The sequence below is a fragment of the Oryzias latipes genome, chromosome 6 (genome assembly GCF_053564925.1).
Source record: "Oryzias latipes strain Hd-rR chromosome 6, Olatipes_Hd-rR_3.1".
NCBI lineage: Eukaryota > Metazoa > Chordata > Actinopteri > Beloniformes > Adrianichthyidae > Oryzias > Oryzias latipes.
In genome coordinates, this window is record NC_136242.1 from 32,214,030 (window position 1) to 32,233,053 (window position 19,024).

General features: G+C 39.2%; 1 protein-coding gene across 4 annotated transcripts in view; it reads left to right on the forward strand.

Annotated features, from left to right (window-relative positions):
- kcng4a (potassium voltage-gated channel, subfamily G, member 4a) overlaps positions 1 to 18,787 on the forward strand; it is a 64,734-nt gene extending 45,947 nt beyond the window's left edge. For all 4 annotated transcript variants that reach the window (XM_078949037.1, XM_078949036.1, XM_023956069.2 and 1 more), the window contains one exon: positions 16,655 to 18,787. In XM_078949037.1, the coding sequence (XP_078805163.1) occupies positions 16,655 to 17,524 (870 nt within the window). In that variant the 3' untranslated portion in view covers positions 17,525 to 18,787. The remainder of the gene's footprint in view (positions 1 to 16,654) is intronic.
- Positions 18,788 to 19,024: the final 237 nt, after the last annotated feature.

Here is a 19,024-nt window from a genome sequence, read left to right on the forward strand (position 1 = left end):
TCAGTCTGCAGTTTTGTGTTTGCCTTTTAAGTAAGACTGGACGGTAGCATGTCCACTTCATCCGGTACCTTTTCATTCTACAAAAAGGAGATTTTCAAAATGCTTCACTTTCATTTTTAGTAGATTTTCCACAGTTTATCCAAAGATATGCATGAAAGATAATAAATCAGTTTGATACTTTGTTCATTGAACACTGCATGACATCTGGAGGTTTGGGGGCATTTGAAATAATCTGAAGGCAACTACTGCAAAAAGTAAACAAATAATAGAATATAATCTGAAGTGATAGGAGTATATTTTTTTCTCTCTTACATTTGGGTTCTAAACACCACAAAGGGAAGCTTTATTAACATGCATTCATACTGACCTGTGTTGGTGTTGGGTTGAGAGGAGCGGCTGCATCTTAAGGCGATGTCACACAGCCACTACGTACATTTTGCGCATAAAGCATGGATGAAAATTGGTCATATGTGAATATACGTGGAAAAGTGAGAAAATTTGTGGTCTTCACGTGGGGTCCAGGGGGTACAGGAGTGGTGCAGGACTACAAGACTAAGGAACTCTTTCTTCACCTCTGCTATCAGACTCCGTAACCCTTGTGCTATCCTAGGCACTTTACCATTGGGAGTTGGGTCATCTAGACCCACTAGACAGTGCTCTGAACCTTTTTTCTTCAATGATTTGTGATCCTCACTGGTGTCCATGGATTACATGAAATCTTTCCACCTTTATCCACCTTTGTCATGGTAGGGAGAACACGTCAATGTAAGGGTGGGGTCATCAAAGATACCACAAGGGTTTTAACAGCTGACAGGAGTCTGTAACAACAAACAACACCTTTGCACATATTCTTTGTTTATTATTAATGCTCTCACACCTCAATATTCAACATCCATATGTTTCACACTGTACAGCTCATGAAAGTCTCTTTTGCACAGTTACTGAATTTGCACAACAGCTGATTTGTTTATAGGTTTAGTCATTTACTGATTGCTATATTCTATGTTTGATGTGAATGTTTCATATATCCTGTATATATCCTATCCTATATTTATTTGATTTAACCTTTAAAACTTTTGGCATTCAGAGCAGACAGCAGAGTAAGCATCTCATTATACAGGGAAACCTGTTTCCTTACTGTGCATATGCATGTATGGGTGATGCTGTCGTATGGCATCCTTACGCTGCACTATAGTTGTCAGTAAGGTGCGAGTGCTGGCTCCTTTATGATCGCGTGCAGATCACGTGATCTATACGTGTCCGTAGGTTGAGCTCATGTCATCCTCAGCTTGGGTATTATTTCAGCTTTGTACTTTGGATCGGTCCATAGTGGCAACTGGATGAGGTTCCGGATAGCAGGTTTTGGTATTTAGTATTAGCAACTTCAGTTTGGTGATGTGAACACAGTTTGCAGTTTCCGCTCACGTATTTTGCAGTTTCCGCTCACGCATTTTTTGCATGCTTTCATTTATGTTTAAATATGTTTGTGTGGTGAAACACAGCTGTAGGATCATTCTCCTATGAGGACGACCACCTGCTGACATGCCGCGGAGCAGCTCTTCCTCCTGATTCTCCTGTTTATTCTGGCCTCTGGTGTTGTGTCAGCTTGAGGAAAACTGGATGTAAACTGTCTTCTTTAAGCCACGGACTCATCCTCCTAGTTTTAATTCCATTATTCTATTCATGCTGCAGGTGGTTAGTGTGTAGTTTCCGCAGACTTTTTCACCACTTTAGTCACAGAAAGCTGCCAAACCAGTTTAGTAAAAAGGAGACAGTGGAGGGACAGGCTTAAAATAGTAAATAAAAGCATCTAATAAGGTAATGTTGTTTTTGAAACACCAAGGTGTAAGTCCATGCAAACGCAGGGTACTAATTTTTCAAATAGAATTACCTCCTCTGTACTGATTTAGACTCTTTGGCAGTCAGTGAGAATTCAACAAGCCTTCGGAGGGAGGTGGCAGCATGAATGCCCAATGAGATGCAAAAGCTGAAGGCTGGATATTTGATATCCCTGCCAGAAAAACTCCTGTACTTAGCGACAGTCAGAGGAGAACAGATGGAAAAGCTTGAGAACAGAATTGGGCAGAGTCCCGTGGGTGCATGTAAACCTGCAGGATGGAAAAATGCTCTTGATTTTTGACATTTTACAGAGTGTGATCAAATATTTGTGTATTAGCCTACAGTCAGAAAATATGGTGAAGCCAGATGCTGCCGTGGAACCATTACCTCCACCATGAGGTGATGGGGTTTATAATATTTGTTTGTTTGGACAATCAGTCAGAGAGTAATGGGCGGATTTGCATGACAATGCATGGATTTGCATGACTGAACCTACAAAAGACTTCTGTTTTGACCTTAATCTCTTTTTAAATTCATACTTAGATTCAGAATGATTGATTCCAGAATGTAAAAATGAGAATAAAGCAAAGTAAAATATAATAATATACAAACAAAGAAGAAACAAAAACTGAGTTATTTCACTTCCCTTTAAAGAAAACACACACTTATATATATAAGTTCATTGAAAAAATAGGATAAGAGCACCAGGCTTAAGAAAATCACTAAAAAGTTTTTACATTTTCTGTCCATGCAGCATTAATTTTTACTTAACAATAAATCTTAATTATAAGATATAAAAATGTAGAAACAGAGTTACAGAGATGAAACGGTAATAATAGGTCAAAAAAGTTAACTAGTAAGATGGAATTACTTCAAACTGAATGTTCTACAGCCCAATAGTACTTATTTTTTAAGCAAATGGTTTGTATTTTTTGAGTTTTATTATACTTTATGTTGATTACAGGGGCAAAAAAAAAAAAGACTTGTTGTAGAACATACGTGAACAAAATGAGAAACTTAGTAAAAGTTGGTCTATTATAACTAGCAATTTTTTTTAAATTTCCAAAACAATGGCAAGGAATGCCAGCCTACCTTAACATTTATTGAACTTTAAAATGACATTCTTAAATTTGCTGTTAAATTTTAGTTTTTTTTTAATCTCAAATCAAGATTTTTTTATATTTAATAATTAAATCCTTTTTTTAAGATCCTAGCTCCGATCATCTTTTGATTTATTTTTTAAAGCATTCCCAGTGATCTTTTAAGGATGATTATAATGTTTTTAGCCAAAATAACAACAAAAAAACAGTAATTTTCTAGGCTGTAGTTTCTACAGAGCAGCAGCAGGTCGTCAGAAATTCACCTTTGACTGTTGGTGGGTAGAAAGCCTACCTTCTTTCCTATCATCTCTTTGTTTACACAATGCTAGTTTACCTCCAACCTAACATTACTAGTGCAACAAAAATGGGGAAAATATTGGAGTTATCCAGCCGTCCAGTTTTGAGCCAGATTGCAGCTTGGACGAGGAAAACCAAGATCTGTTTGTCTACAAGAGATGCATCACAATGGAGCGGAGCACTTGCCGATTGTAGTTTGTTTGCAACAACTACAAGGTTTTTAAAATGGCGTTTTTTCATCTGCTTCCATTTCACCACAATTTGAATAAAGAAATACACGGAAATGCAGTTTTAATCTTAATTTTCTTTATACATGTCCTCCATTTTCAGAAAAAAGCCACATGAACATGTTGAAAACACCACTTTCATTGGAGTGGTTTTTAAAAACCTGGTCAAATATCTTGAGTGTCTAAAGAAGAAAAGGTTAAATAGTTTTCAGAGTACCTGCACATCATGCTGTTTATTTAACCGTACAGACTTGCTGAAGGCTCCGCCTCCTCCTGGTTTTTGTTCTGTGGTTTTAAACGAGTCCTAGGATTTACAATACACATTGTGTTGTGCTGATGTACAGCATCATGTCTGCAGACGTAGTTCAAGGAAACAAATAGTGTTGCTTAGAATTTGCTGAGGTAAACAGCGCAGTGACAGTGGAACACTACTACGGAAATTGAACCCTCTCCTGGGGCCGACACATCTCAGGAGCCTGTTTGCTTTCCAAACCCTGTCAACACCCTTTCCTCTGAACACATGCAACCAAAAACATACCTCTATGACACCTTAAAACAGTCTGGAAAAAAATGAGGGGAAAAACAAGTGGTTTTGTAAAACTGGTCACAGTGTAACAGGAATGTCAGAAGCCTGTTTATAGAGCATTTGTTGAGACGCTCAGTTGTGTGTTACCCCTCGTTTGTCAGTGTTTGTCTGCAATCAAAGAACGGCAGCTTCAATCAAAAGCAAACAGAACCATCTGCTGCTTTTTGTGCCGCTCTCTGCACTCGCTCCCGTTTCCAACTATTGTCCTGATCTCCAGCCGCAGAGTTGGACCCGCACGCCCAGATGAGAGCGGCAGGAATCCTGTCGGCTTCGGTTCACCTGGCTCTGCCGGTGATGTTTGGCTTTGTGGACGGATTCTCACTCGCTCTTAGTATTCATCCTGCCCCTCCACCTGCCTCGCTTTGGGTAATGGGTTTAAGTGGAGTAAAATAAGTCAAAGATGCAGAATGGGAGAAAAAGAAAAGGAGAAAATTGCTTTTGAATGTGAAAAGAAAAGGATGATTGCATTGAATGTTAGATGCAGGCAATAAAACCATGAGATAAAGTTATTCTTCATTCTTTTTGCCGTCTGCTCCTCTCTGGTGTTTTTACCTTTCTTCTGCAGACCCCTGGTGTGCTTTTTGGTTTTGGAGGAGCCTTTTTTTTTGTAAAGCTCATCCTTTCTTTTCTCCATGTCCTCTGGGTGCACATCCCTCAATTTTGACCTTTAAAAAAAGCTGTGGCTTTACTATTTCCTGAAGAAAAAAATCCAATATTTGGACTTAAAACTGCCTTTCAGTTTCTTCTATAGGTGGATATAATGTGTAATGCGAAGAAAACAGCAAATGGTCAAACATTCTGAAAACTTAAGGCAAGTAAAAGTTAGATTTTCTGCAAAGTAAGCAGCTGGACTAAATGTGCTAACTCTGTACTTTGATATGAATTTTCATCAAAATCTTTGGCATCTGTGTATTTTAATACAAGTTCAACAGCCATTTCATTATTGCCCCAACATGCTGCTCTGCCAACTTTCAAATAGTTCTGCTATAATATACTTACAGTTTAAGTTGGGTTTATTTCTGGTCAACATATCTTCTCTTTATTTATATTTCATTGAACTTGCAGAGTTAATATCATGCACAGACGGTATATTTCCTGATTTACTTTTAGGGCTGCAGCTATCGATTCTTTTTGTAATCGATTAATCTAGCACTTAATCGATCGATTAATCGAGTAATCGGATAAAACGATTTGTGTGTGTTTTTGAACAACCAAAACAAATGTTGCATAACAAAATTGATGTGGTTGGAAAATGAACAAGCATTTGATTTTAAAGATCCGCTCTGATGCAAATGTTACTTTTGGTGTTTTTAAGTTGTTCTTGAGAAGTGGCGGAGCTAGAACATTTTGTATGGGGGGGGACAGAAGACTTTGAAAGGGTGGCACAACACCAAAGTGGAAGGCCATTAAAAATAAAAGAATCAGAAAAACATATTTGATCATTATCATTGTTTATATTTCGTGTAAAAATAATGCTTTTGTTATTTTTGCAATGCTTAAAGAAGCCTCGCGGTCCGCCGAAGGCGAGCTACCGCCTGTCCCAGCCCCTGCCTCTCGGCGCTCCCTCCGCGGCCCGCGCTGGTCGCCGCGGAGGGGGCGCGGAGCGGCTGACGTCGCCCCTCGCTCTCTGCCGGCGGCACGCGCGGGTATGCCAGCTCTAGAAATTCAAGATGGTGGCTTCTTTCCAAGGTCAAAGGTCAACTAAACTTTGGTTTTGGTTGTAGGCTAAATTGGTGGCGTGTGTGTGAAATTCGCCACATTTCACATTTTGCCACAAAATGACCACCGAGCCATAAAGATTTTAAAACTTCCTTTGGATATGTGTTTTGGTTTCATTAAGAGAATTTTTTTCCCGTTCATTTTTGACGTTTTCAAAACGAGACGTCGAAAACCAAATGGTCCTTGCGGTCCGGAACATAAATATGAGTAAAATTCTCTACACTATCATTCATCCCTCCAAGAGATATGAAAGTGTGTTTAAATTGGGACGTTACTGCCACATCAATAGTTGTCTGAGGGCTCAGTTAACGCATAGCTGCCAGCGCTCAGAAAATACATAACATCTGTTTTATAACACAAACTGAATACTTAAGTTTAAGTTTAAGTTTAAGTGCGCAACACGTATCACCCTCCCAGACCTAAGTCGCTCCTCCTTAAAAAAAAACACTTTTGGGCACCACTACAGCTTCAAATGCCCCTACAATTGGTGCACTAGGGAGGGGTCAGAGGGGTAGGTAAGAAATTTGGATTCGGCCAAAGGCTTAAACTTCTTAAAAAAAATTTCTTTTTTTTGAAGCTCAAATTCTTTAATTACATTTTATTTTGTTACTTCGGCTAAAGAAATCACTGAGCAAAGAAATCTGAGAAATCGCTGAGAAATCTGTTGTCTCGCTGTAAAACTGGTTTAACTTTTTTATTGGAAATAAAGCAAAAATACATTTAAAAAAACAGCTAAATCAGCCAACTTGAAAATAAAAAATCAATTTAAAAATAAAACATAGGCTGATATCCCTCCCTGAGAGTACATGGGGTTTTCAAAACAAATTTGGATAAATTTTCAATCTTAACTATATCTATAACCTAAAATATTGTTCCTCATTTTTCCCCAAAATAGAAAAAAATAAATTTCATATTGTAATATTCAGGAGTGGGAAGTAAACGCCCCGGGTGTCAAACCTTTTCTAAAGGATTTAAAGAGGGCTGTCTGCCTGATGAATCATTTTATCGTCATACTTCCATAATCGGCTGCATTTAAATCTTTTGTCGCATGGCTCCAACTGAAAGGAAGCGCCTGCACGCCTTCCGAAGAGAAGCATCTCGCCATTGTTCAAATGTCAAAGACTCGCCAACGGCGCCGTTTTATTTGCTCATTCGTCAGTGCAGGACTTTAATGCTAACTTTCTCCAGCTTTACTGTCATTCATTTCCCAGATGGACATGTGTGTGTTTCTCCCTCTCAGAACATTCCTTTAATTCATGTCTTTAATATTCTAGTCGGGTGACAAAGTATTTTCGAGCAGCTTCATCAGGTTTTCTCTGCCGTTTTCATTTTCAGTCCCATTCCAGCTCTGGGAGAAATTCAAGTGGCCGTTTTATGGCGGTAACGCCGTAGATTAAGGGGGGGGGTCTTTTTGGCTTAATTTTTGGCAATTATGTCCCAGGGCATTTGCACAAGACAAACAGCAAAGGGACTCTGCATGAATTTAGCAATTTTTCCCAAAAGTTTCCGAAGTGAACTCGTGTTGAGAAGAAGCATAAAAGTGTCAATGAGCCACCAAATCTGCTGTGATTATAAAAAGAGCAGAAATGTGTGTTTGGTGTTCTATCCTGAAGGAGGAGGAGGGGGGCTGGAAAAGTGTGCTCCTTGGGGACATCTGGGAGGTGATAAGGGGGTTTTCTTAGCATCAAAAGGTGGGGAGTGAAAAGTTCCAGGCCACAGTTTAGCTCCTTTTTTGCTTTTTTATCTAAGAAAATTTTAAGAGTAAAAAAAAAACATTTGAAAAGAAGCAGGAGTAAAACAGGAAGCACTTAAACATCAGCTTTTAGTGTATTTTTGTTACAAAGTTTGCATCTTATTTATTACCAAAACACGAAAAGTGTGACATTGTCTGCACAGCATGAGTTTTAAACTATTTTTTAATTGATTGAACTTTATCTATATGAGCCACTTGTGTTTGATTTTTTTCAGTTTTGTATTTCCAATTTGAATCTTAAGCGGACAAAATCTTTTTATGTGATTAAGTTTAATTAAACCAAGACAGACCTTTATTAATTTGGTTTTAATTTGAGCTGCAGGGATTTTTTTCTGTTCTAAACGAAGCTTTTCTACGCAATCCTTTATGTAAACGTCAATGGTGAAATAAAAAACAGCTTGGTACGGGATTGCACATTCCTTTTTGACATCTCACAAAGACACAGTTGACCTGATTTGGAAACTATAATCACTTTAAAATCATGTGCAGATGTATCTGGGAGGTACTTTTCCATAAATGTACGATACATTTTATAGAGAGAAGTTTTACTCTTAACTGAGACGACTCCTGATTCTACTTTCAACCAGAAACAGAAAACAAAGTTTGTTGTCTTTTGTGTTCCTCTGCTGTCCAGCTCCACTGGCAGAACGCTGCTGAAGATGAAAGCTTTGCAGGATCGTGTCAGAAGAGCTCGTAGTTGGCATGCATCTCTTTTGAACTGTGCGGAATTGCATAAAGTGAATCAGCAAACCCTTTTCTTCATTTCTGAATTGTGGCCTTTAAGGGCAGTTGTAATTTGGGATCTAACTTTTTTGCGTGCTCTAGCTTGGCTTCATGAAGGACTCTTTCCTGCGCCTCAGAGCTGCATATTCTAAATCCCATCTAAAGTGGAATTTCATGTTTTCAATATTGGTTAAGGGTAGTTTTGTTCACAAAAATGTGGCTTCACTTCTGGGGTTTGAGAAGTAAAATTCCTGATCCAAGGACACAACATGACGGCTGAGCATTTCACTGGCTGTTTCCGTTGACCATGAAATTGCTGATAAATTAGCATAACGGAAACATGACAATTTCGAAAAAACAAAAGTTTTTGCTCTTTGTTTTTGAGGCGCATGGAAACTTTTCTTTTTTAATTAAATGAGTCACGTGACGAACAACCGGATGGGGATACGCTTCTTGCCCCTCCCAGGTGTCAGGAGCTCGCCGCTCCACGGCCTGAAGTAGACGCCGACGTCTCCTTTGATGGATGATAATGAGTATGACTGCGTCTGCTGTAAATCAAAGTCTTGTTCACATCCATCGCCGTGTTTTTGAATGAAATTGCGTGAGTTGGTTTGTGTTTGTTCGCATAATTTTGATGCAATGGAAACAGTGTACTTGCTATATTGTGTTTTGTCAACATTACTAGAAAGTTGACAACGTTTTGTGCATATGTGTGATGGAAACACAGCTTTATTTCCTGTTCCTTTAGATTTCTGAAGAAAAAGCATAAATTATAAATCAGACTTTTCATAAGAAAATGATTGTCTTTTCTAAATATTAAGTTTGAAAAGGTGCGGAAAACAGTATAAACCTATTGTGTTTCCCTTCACAGTTGAACATTTCTGATGAAATCATAAGAAATTACGGTACTGTAATGATTATTATAATTGTTATTTTACCGTCACTTATTTTATATTTTACCTGTAATTGTTCAAACATTTTAGGTGTCTTACTATTTTGAGTTTTAATGTACTTGTTTGACACTGAATAAATAAAGGTGAATTAATCAAAGCTGTAACACAGAGCAGCATTTTCTCCATACAAAAGTCGATACTTTGAAAAAACTGATTTATACATTTATATTTTTTTTTTATTTCACTGTTCCAAAAACGTTTAAAAATGGAATCAAAGCCTCCATGCTTGACTCAGCATAAAGGAGTTGGATTTTTAAGCAGCTAATAGCAGTGGTCTACTGTGCTAACAGTTCCAGCCACAAACTGTTCCTGCGCGAGCTAGGTCCTAGAAAATGACACCGTTATTTTTGGATTTGGCCCAAAACAGCACAATCATATTTAAAAGGCCACTGGGAATGCTGTAACAAAATATTCAAAATATTCTTTCTTGAAACAAAGACTTTAAGTCCAGATGTGGAACTTAAGACATTTAAATGACACTAGGAATCGGTTGATTTCCCAGTTGGCTTGGCTCAAATAAACAACTTTTTCATAACTTTTGTTGCTAGATTTTAACTTTTTAAAATAATCCAGATGTTGAGCATCAAACAATCCATCAAGTAAGCCATAAAAAAGTTAGATTTCTTCGGAGCAGATGGGGAGGCAGGTCAGTGCTGAATAGTAATTAACAGCAGGTGTTTTATGAGAAGACTTTGAGGCCACCTGCTGGACAGGTGTGTAACGGTTTAAGTTAGAATTTCTAAAAAAAGAAGAAGAAATGATGAAACAGATTGAAAATTGCAGACAATATCTACAATAAATACAGCTGAGGTTCCAAACACAGCAGCACGTGTCAATCACCTGAAAATCCGATTTTTCTCTGTCAAAATATCCCTCCTCTCATCACACCAAAATGTTGTGTTAGTCAAAGACTATTTTGCTCTTGTGTTTTGTGACGCTGCCACACTTAACTACAGTCACCCATGTTTGCTAAAGATGTCCTGCAGAGGAGAGGCTGCAGAGATACAAAGCAAGAAAGTCATTATTTATTTATATCTGACTGTGTGTGCGAGCTCCTGACAGATGGAGATTAGAGACGTACAGAGTGTGAAGGGATCTCCGTGTTTCAGATGTCACCATGTCTTTTGCTCATCGAGTTATCTTGTTCTCCCTCTCTCCCTTACCTCTCTGCACCACTTATCCGCCCACTCTCCTTTCTAATCGCTTCTACTCGCTGTATCTTTTTCATTTTTCTCCATTAGGGAGTTTGTGCATGAACAAGCTGTTGGTCTTTGTAAATGATGGGCCGCTCTGCAACCTGTGCAGTCGCCTCACACGGAGGTGGAACCCGTTCATCTTCAACTTTCATGCTTTTCGTGTGTTGGTGCTTTGTAATTAGCCCCAGTTACAGTCTATCATCGGGAGAGAAAATGATTGCAGTTTAAGGATTGTTTATGTTCTGCGCATTTGTTGCATTTGTGCATAGGAGTGATTGGAACAAAAGGAGGTGTCATTTGATGCAGGCCCTTTAATAAAGCTTCAGAGCATGTAGTGCTCAATGATTTCAGCTTTGGCACAATAACGTAAAGAGATCAAACTCAACCCCTTGATTCCTTATAGTTCCTCCTTATTTAGGCTTAAGCAATAACAGCAAGAGCAAAGTCAGCTCCAAGCATTGAGGGAAAAAAAGTATTCATTGGCATAAAGTTTGTTCAAGGTCTTTTCTTTTGTTGCCGGTTCTACCAGACTCACTCAAAGGCTCGAGGCTGCAGAACCGTCATGTAAAAAGTCGGAGCCGAAATGGGATTGAGAGATATGGTGACTGAGAGATGGACTGATGGAGCTATAGAATTCAAGTAAATGTCAGACCTTCACACCAGGAAGCCTTGCCAAGAATGATAACCCAATTTTAAACTGAGTGCACTAATAATCGTGCGGTGATTAGGAAAGCACACGCTCGCCTGGCCTTATCACTCAGAACAGTGTCGGTTCTACACATGAAGGGTGGCTTTCTGAATTTTAAGCTTTATCTGATCCGGACGTTAAATAATATTCTCATTTCAAAGTCGTGGCAGCTTTCTCTGGCTCATCAGCAAAGAGGCACATTTACACTTCAAACCGCTGATACACCAGGTAACCCTGGCCCCTGAAATATGCAGCTTCTGTCTGCTGCACGGTCACTGCTCACCAGCAGCAGATAAGTTAAGGGTTCAACTCTGCTGATGCCTGCAGGATGCACAAATAATTTAGCTATCATTTTATCCATAAGTAATGAGATTCAAACTCCTTAAATTGCAAAAAATATTTTTTGGTTATTGTTAATAACTTCAGAAAAAGACTGAAATATTACAAAATGTGTTTCTTGCCTGTTAGAAACAATAGAATGAGGACCTGATTCAATCATGTAACGTTTTGGTCTTGAAGTTAAATAAATTCGTCAATCTGGTAGAGTCTTTGCTTTCTTGTGCTCTATATTACATGTAGATGTTAGTATTTATATATAAACCTCATTGCAATTTTAAGATTAATAACTCTGGATGTCCTTATAAATGTGCTGCACTCTTATTTGTTTTGTCACATGAAACATCAGGAGTTGCTTAGCAGAAATAATGTAAAAATGCTAATATGAAAAGGGTTTCATGGATATTTTTCTACATTTTCAACTGTTATGTGTGAAAATGACTCTGAAACCCATCGAACCCATTTGTAAAGTCGATTCTTGCCTCTCCTCCTACCAGAAAATGAGGCAAATACATGATTAGGGTCACATGTTTATAAAAAGCTTAATAGAAGTTTGGGAAAAACAAAAATCAGTCTGGCAACTAGCAAATTCTTAATCACCTTAACATCAGTGTTTGTCATGGTTTGTTACAATGTTTAGATTTATTTTTTTCCTTGAGGAGTTAGGAAATTAATCACACTCTTTCGCCTCACAAACTAAGCCCCTCCTTGCAAATAGTTGGGACAGCCCTGCAGAGGGACATCACAATACTGTACAGTATAATAGCAAACGCAGTGATTCCTGGTCTTGGTTTTAACTTGATACTGAAAATAAAGAAGCTCATTTTAGGATCAAACCGTGTCGGTGCTGAAATGAGCTGCCGCTGACGTTTACTCTCCAGAGAATTACAGGGAGGAGATGTCAGGGAAATAGTTGTTGTTGCAGGAGGTTATTGTGTGGCATTGTGTGCTTTCAGAGTGGGTCGGAGTTTGCAGCCGTAACAGATGGTCTGTTCTGCAGACAGTGGGAACGCTGTCCCAAAGCTCTGAGGAGCCTAAAGTCAGCACACAGTCCAGAGGGGAATGAATGACCAGGGGAAGTGTATGTGGCAGCCTTAACACAAAGATTAATGCATGACACTCAACCAGCAACCTCTGAAGGTTCTGGACTAAAGAAGGAATGAGGAAATGCAGGTCAGACTGAAGACAAGCGGTGAAAAGGTCAATATCTGATTTATCAGGGTGTTGCGTCTTATAAATGAGACCTTTGGGGTATCGAATCTGTCCTTTTCTTTCCTAAATTGAATCTGCTTGAAGAAGAAATATCCCCCACTCAGTTCCTTATTCCTCTGGAGAAATCATGGCCTGTTAAGATGAAGACATCATGGCTCCACTTTTTACTCTGTGGTCTGCTGCACATGACAACTGCTGAAAGTGCAGCTCAGCAAAAAAAAAAAAACAACCAAAAAAAACCGTGTACATAAAATATTTTTTCCCCATTTTAAAAAAGAGGGAATTACATACATGATATCAGATGAAATGCACAAACTTTGAAGTTTTACTAACATACATTTACTTTAATTTTCATTTAAATTATTTTTAAATGCAGTACTAAGTCATGACTTAACTATGCAAATGAAAATATAAAACTGCAAAAAATGTGCAAATAAATCTGCATAAAGAATAGTTCCTTTACAAATTTGGGTGAAAAATATGCAATATTAATTTAAATTTTATTGATTCAGCTGAAATATTTTAGTCTGAACTTTTTATTTTCTTGAATACATTTTACAGTCATCTGATGCATTTGTCTTACAATAGAATGAGTACAAATAAAAAAAATATGGGTTATTAGAAGACTATTCAAATACAAGAAATAAGAACGTGTTTTTTTTAAAATAAAATTACAACTGGAGATTTTTTATTGATATACAGCATAGCTCTTGCGGCAAAATGAATCAAGAGAATAGATTACTATGATGTGGAATTTGCACAAAAACAGCATTTAGCTCTCAGACCAGATCGCCACTTTGAAAATTAGAAAGAAGACAAAAAATGTCTGAAATATTCTCGGTTATTCAATACTTTGATGCAAACCACAAACATACCTACATGGTGTAGCGCATAAATGTATATATGTAAATTTTTTTAGTTAAAGTACCTTTTGAAAACAATTTTTATTGTCAATATATATGTTTCTATTTTCATTTTTTTTTACGCGGAAATTGCGTTCATCCAAAAAATGTAAAAGGGCCATAAAAACAAGTTTTCTTCCTTGTGTTCCCTTTCAATTCTATGCATTACAACTTGTTCAATATTTGTGGATATGAAAAGAAAATATAAAAAATTTAATTGAATTAAGATTAAAAAAAATTGAATTCAAGAAAAATAATGTTCTAAATTTTTGAATCCGCCAGTTTTATAAACAAAACAACCTCATGTCTGAAAAGGAGGTTCATTCACTTCTCTGTTTGTATAATCATATCCACGTTAATACCTTTAGGGCTTTACCATGAACTCAAAGTCAATCATAGCGGTGTACATTAAAAGCTTATGTCATTAAAACTTGTAATAAAAAAATGAATAAACACATAATAACAAAGCAGAACAAAATCTCACATTGACTATAAAAATGAGCTTTTAGTCCAGTTCTAAAAGTGGAAAGTGAAGACGCTTGTTTAATGATTAGAGGGGACTGGCACAGATGCTCAGTTTAGTTTAATCTGTTTAGTTTAGTTACGCAATTAGCTATTTATGACAGATTTTATACTTTGTACAACTACCGGTGTGAGACAACTGTGTTGTAATATTGGGCTGTATAAATAAAACTGAATTAGATTGAATATGAACAGTACACACACATATGTGTGGGTCAATATCCAAATAAATAGTTGTGGCTAAGCAGGGTAGAATATTAGTGCAGATTTGTTGACTTATTAGAAATAATTTCCTTCCATTTGGATTATAATTCTACTTATTTACTTTCATTGGATCTTCATTCTCATCGGGTCTCCATTGACATCAGTTCAGTTTTCTGAGATAAATAGACAAAATGAAATATGTGTGGGATAAAAAAATAGAATGTATCCTGATGAAACTTAATGTTTCATTTCACTTGTTTTTCATTTTTCCAAAGTGATCCAATCTAACATAGGGATGTTTTGACATGAAAGCATCACTGTAATGCCACAAATGATGTTTAAACACTCAGACGGGGTCAAGGGAAAGGCAGAGAGGCCAGAAGTGATAAATGAGAGACAGGGGAGTGGAAGAATTGTCCAAAGGATGCAGCTGCATGGAGGAACGGTGTTTTACTTAGAGGATCCCTGAATGAATGAAGGGTTTAACGCAGGACGAGAGGAGTGAGAGGATGAAGGATGAGAGAGTCCTCAGAGGTAATGGAAGAGGGAGCAGAATGAGTGATTAGAAGGTGGCGACAGAGGCGGGAGGGGACAGGGGAGAAGGTGGCAGGTGAGCTGGAGAGCGGACAAACTAAAAAAAGAATAAGTGGGGTAGCGGAGTGAAAAGATAAATGCTGAGCCAACAGGAAAAAAATGAGGAGAAGTCTTTTGAGACAGGAGGCGCAGAGGACACAAAAACCCTCGCAAATTGAACAAAAGACATCAAGTCCTGTGGTCTGCATGCTATTTTTCTTTTTTTAAATCACAAAGATAAAAAGAAACTCAGGAACATCCTTTATGAATAAAACAGGGATTCAGTGATGCATGGAGGTTTGAATTTAAAACACCGCAAAATTGTTCAGAATTACGAATGTGGGAAAGCCCAGATAAGGACAGAGAGTGTTGCCTGAAGAAGTGTCCCGTCAGAAGGAAAACAAATGCACCGGTTCCCTCTGCAAATGCTCTCCACAACAACTTTCAGATATACATTAGAAATGACTTCCTCCATGTTGGGGAATAAACATTTTCAATAATTTCTCCCAGAATCGGACAGTTTTGGTCCACTCTTCTTTACAAATGACTTTTACGTCATTCAGATTTGGTGGCTGTTGCTTAGCAACTCTAAGGTTCGGCTCTCTCTATAGGTTTTCTATGGGATCAAGGTCCAGAGACTGGCTAGGCCACTCCATGACCGACCTTGCTATGCTTCTTCGCTTTCTCACTGTTCTCATGGTAATGGAAACTCCAGCAGGTCAGATCTGATTTGGAGCGCCACACCTAAAGGGGGATTGATGGCCATGTTCTTGTATTTTGGCAAGTGGGAGCCCCATATGGTTTAAAAGTGGGCCTGAAGTCTGCGCCTCGTATGGGTTTGTCCGCGGTTTTCGTGGTGGCCCCACATGGTGCCCAGGGTGCGGCAGAGCAAGCGAGCGGCGCTGCCCAGTGCCCGGCAAAGCGAGCTATGCTGTCCACCAGGGTAGCGTAGCGAGCCAGCCCACTGAGTACCCACTTGAGCCAATGTGGGCAAACACGGAAACTGCGGACAAACCCATTTTTTGCCCACTTTTAAACCATATGGTGCCTACTTGGCCTTGCCAGCTGGGATTGCACCAATGGTTGTCATCTTAACCTCCAGCTTTTTGCTAATGCTTTTGTAGTCCATTCTGGTCTTGTGCAGGTCTACAATCTTCTCCTTTAAATCCACAAAAAACTCTTTAGTCTTTCTCATGTTGGAGACTGGATAGGTGTCTTTCTACAGGTGATTAGTTCAAACCGGTGTCTTCAATTCAGGTGACAGGTTGATTAGGAGAATCTAACTGGTATTTGTGAACCAGAGCTCTGAATGGTTCCTAGGAGATCAAAGGCACTTCTTGGATTTCTTTGTGATTATTTTTTTTAACTCTCACTGTTCAATTGAACCATTAGGTTAACAGACTGTCAATTTCTTTTCAAGTAGGCAAACCTACAAGATCAGTAAAGAATCAAATACTTACTTCCTCTACTGTATCTGCAAAGTCACTGCAGTGTTCATCACTCTAAATGTCCGCCTCCGTCAGAGGTGTCATTATTTCCCTGCTCCTCTCTGATGCTGGAGTTGGAGGACGGTCCTAATTCTGTTTTGTCGCAGCCTCTACTTATCTCTGAAATCCTCCTAAATGAACTAATTGATGGGTTGTGAGGATGCATTAACCCTCAGCAGCTTTACTGAATGAATTTAGCCCGTGATTATGTCATGATTACTACAGATGATTATCTGACCTGAGGATTTCTGTCTTCCCTCCATCTTCTCACACCTCCCTCCTCATCTGTCAACCCCTGTTTCACCTACCCGAAACCCCTCCCACTTCCTGTCCTCAGGGAGAGTGTTCTGCCAAATGCCAAAACATGTTCATCATTGAGACAGTGTGTGTGGCCTGGTTCTCCCTGGAGTTCATCCTGCGCTTCATCCAGGCGCGCAGTAAGCTGGACTTCCTCCGCGGGCCGCTGAACATCATCGACGCCATGGCCATCCTGCCCTACTACGTTTCGCTGGTGGTGACAGAGGAGGATGAGGCCTTGGAGCACGACAGGCCCGGAGGAGGTAAGGGCTACTTGGACAAACTGGGCCTGGTGCTGAGGATCTTGCGAGCGCTGAGAATTCTCTACGTGATGCGCCTGGCACGCCACTCCCTTGGCCTGCAGACGCTGGGGCTGACGGTGAGGCGCAGCACGAGGGAGTTTGGCCTCCTCCTGCTTTTCCTTTGCGTGGCCGTCACCCTGTTCTCCCCTCTGGTCCACCTGGCAGAGAGTGAGCTGACAGGCACCCATGACTTTAGCAGCATTCCCGCCTCCTACTGGTGGGCCATCATCTCCATGACGACCGTAGGGTATGGCGACATGGTGCCGAGGTCCATCCCGGGGCAGGTGGTGGCCCTCAGCAGCATTCTGAGTGGAATCCTGATCATGGCCTTCCCGGCCACCTCCATCTTCCACATGTTCTCCCGCTCCTACCAGGAGCTGAAGATGGAGCATGACCGCTTGTTCAAGGAGGAGTGCGAGGCCGCTGCAGCCGCTGCTACCGCAGAAGATCCGCCGGACGGGGGCGATGAAGGAGCCAAGGACGACTGTGCTTCGTGTGGAACTGTTCCCGACAGAGAGAAGCTGGCCTTACTGGAGTCCGTGACTCTGCTGGTAAAAAGGGGAGACGCTGCAGGAAATAACCACAGCCTTCCAGCAAAAGCTTTTTAAAAACTCAAACTGACCGACTCAGAGCTTCATTTCCATGAAGATTTGAGTTCTTTTCTGCTGCATAGGATAAAAATATATACCGTATTTTCCGGATTATAAGTCGCACCGGAGTATAAGTCGCACCAGCCCAAAAATGCATTATAAAGTAGAAAAAAACACAGATAAGTCGCACTGGACTATAAGTCGCATTTTAACTTTCACAACCTTATATGACACAATCATAGCAGACTGTTTATCTAATAATTTCACAGTAATTTTTTCTCAAACTTATTTATTTATTCCATTCATGAAGCATCATTGGCCAACTAATACTCTGTTTTCATCCTGTTTTTGTAGAAACAGTTTTCACTTTTATTGCATTTCTGAATCTATGAAATCATTGGAAAATAGAATATTATGTTGTTAGCCTTCAAGATCTTACTGTAAAAAAAGTTTGCTGATTCTCTGAGTCACTTTACATACCTCATACATCAAATTGACCCAGGAACATCATCTCTGTTCCTCACAAATGAACATAACAGGAGGGTTAACAATGTATTTATTTCAATTTATTTCTAATATAAGTCGCTGCAGAGTATAAGTCGCACCCCTTGCCAAACTATGAAAAAAAGGGTGACTTATAGTCCGGAAAATACGGTATATATCTTCTGCCCAAAGGGGCTCGCTGTGTATGTCTTAAGACAGATGACATTTCTTCGGCTCTTCGTGGTGTGTGCAACCTGAAGGAAAAAAACCCTTTAACTCAGACGATCCTTTTTGTCTGACCACAAAGCCTCTGCAGCAATATTTGAGATAAGCTGCTTCCACCAACATGCAATACGGATATCCAAAGTTGCTTTTCCTTCCACTGTGAAACACAAGCAAACCCAAGTTTTTCTTTACTTCTCATTACTTTTGATATGCTGCCTATATAGTTTGATCTTCGTCACTCATATGTGCTCTACCTTTATGCCATAAAATGCAGGTGTTGAGAAGCTTAAAGCCATTTTCTGAGAAGAAATAAAAAAACAATCCAGTAGTTTGACTCACCTGTAATGTAAATCTCTTTTACCTGTGATGGGATTCTCTGACTGAATAAAGAGGAGTTGCTTTGTTCTCTGCTATAAAGTTCAAGTTAAGCGTGTCAATAGACCGCAAATGTTTTTTTTCTACAAATGTAGATGAAAAAAGAGCATTTAACTTAGAAAAAGTAAAGTTTGCGCAGCTATATAATGTATTTTACAATCCAGCAAATAAAAAACTCAGCAAGTTAACTCAGAGAAATCAGTTTTTGGGCTTTTTTTGTGTCTTAGTGTAACCATTATTTCGATTTTCCAGGGATGCTACATTTGAGTCCTGCCATGCATCAGCCAGAGAGACTAATAAATATGTCGTCTTTCCATTCTTTACATAATTTATTTCTATGTAGCTATAACTCAGTAAGGCGGCATGCATCTCCACAAACCTGCATAACCCTTTCTGATCGCTGCATCTTCTTGTTTTCATTCCAGCAACAGCTTT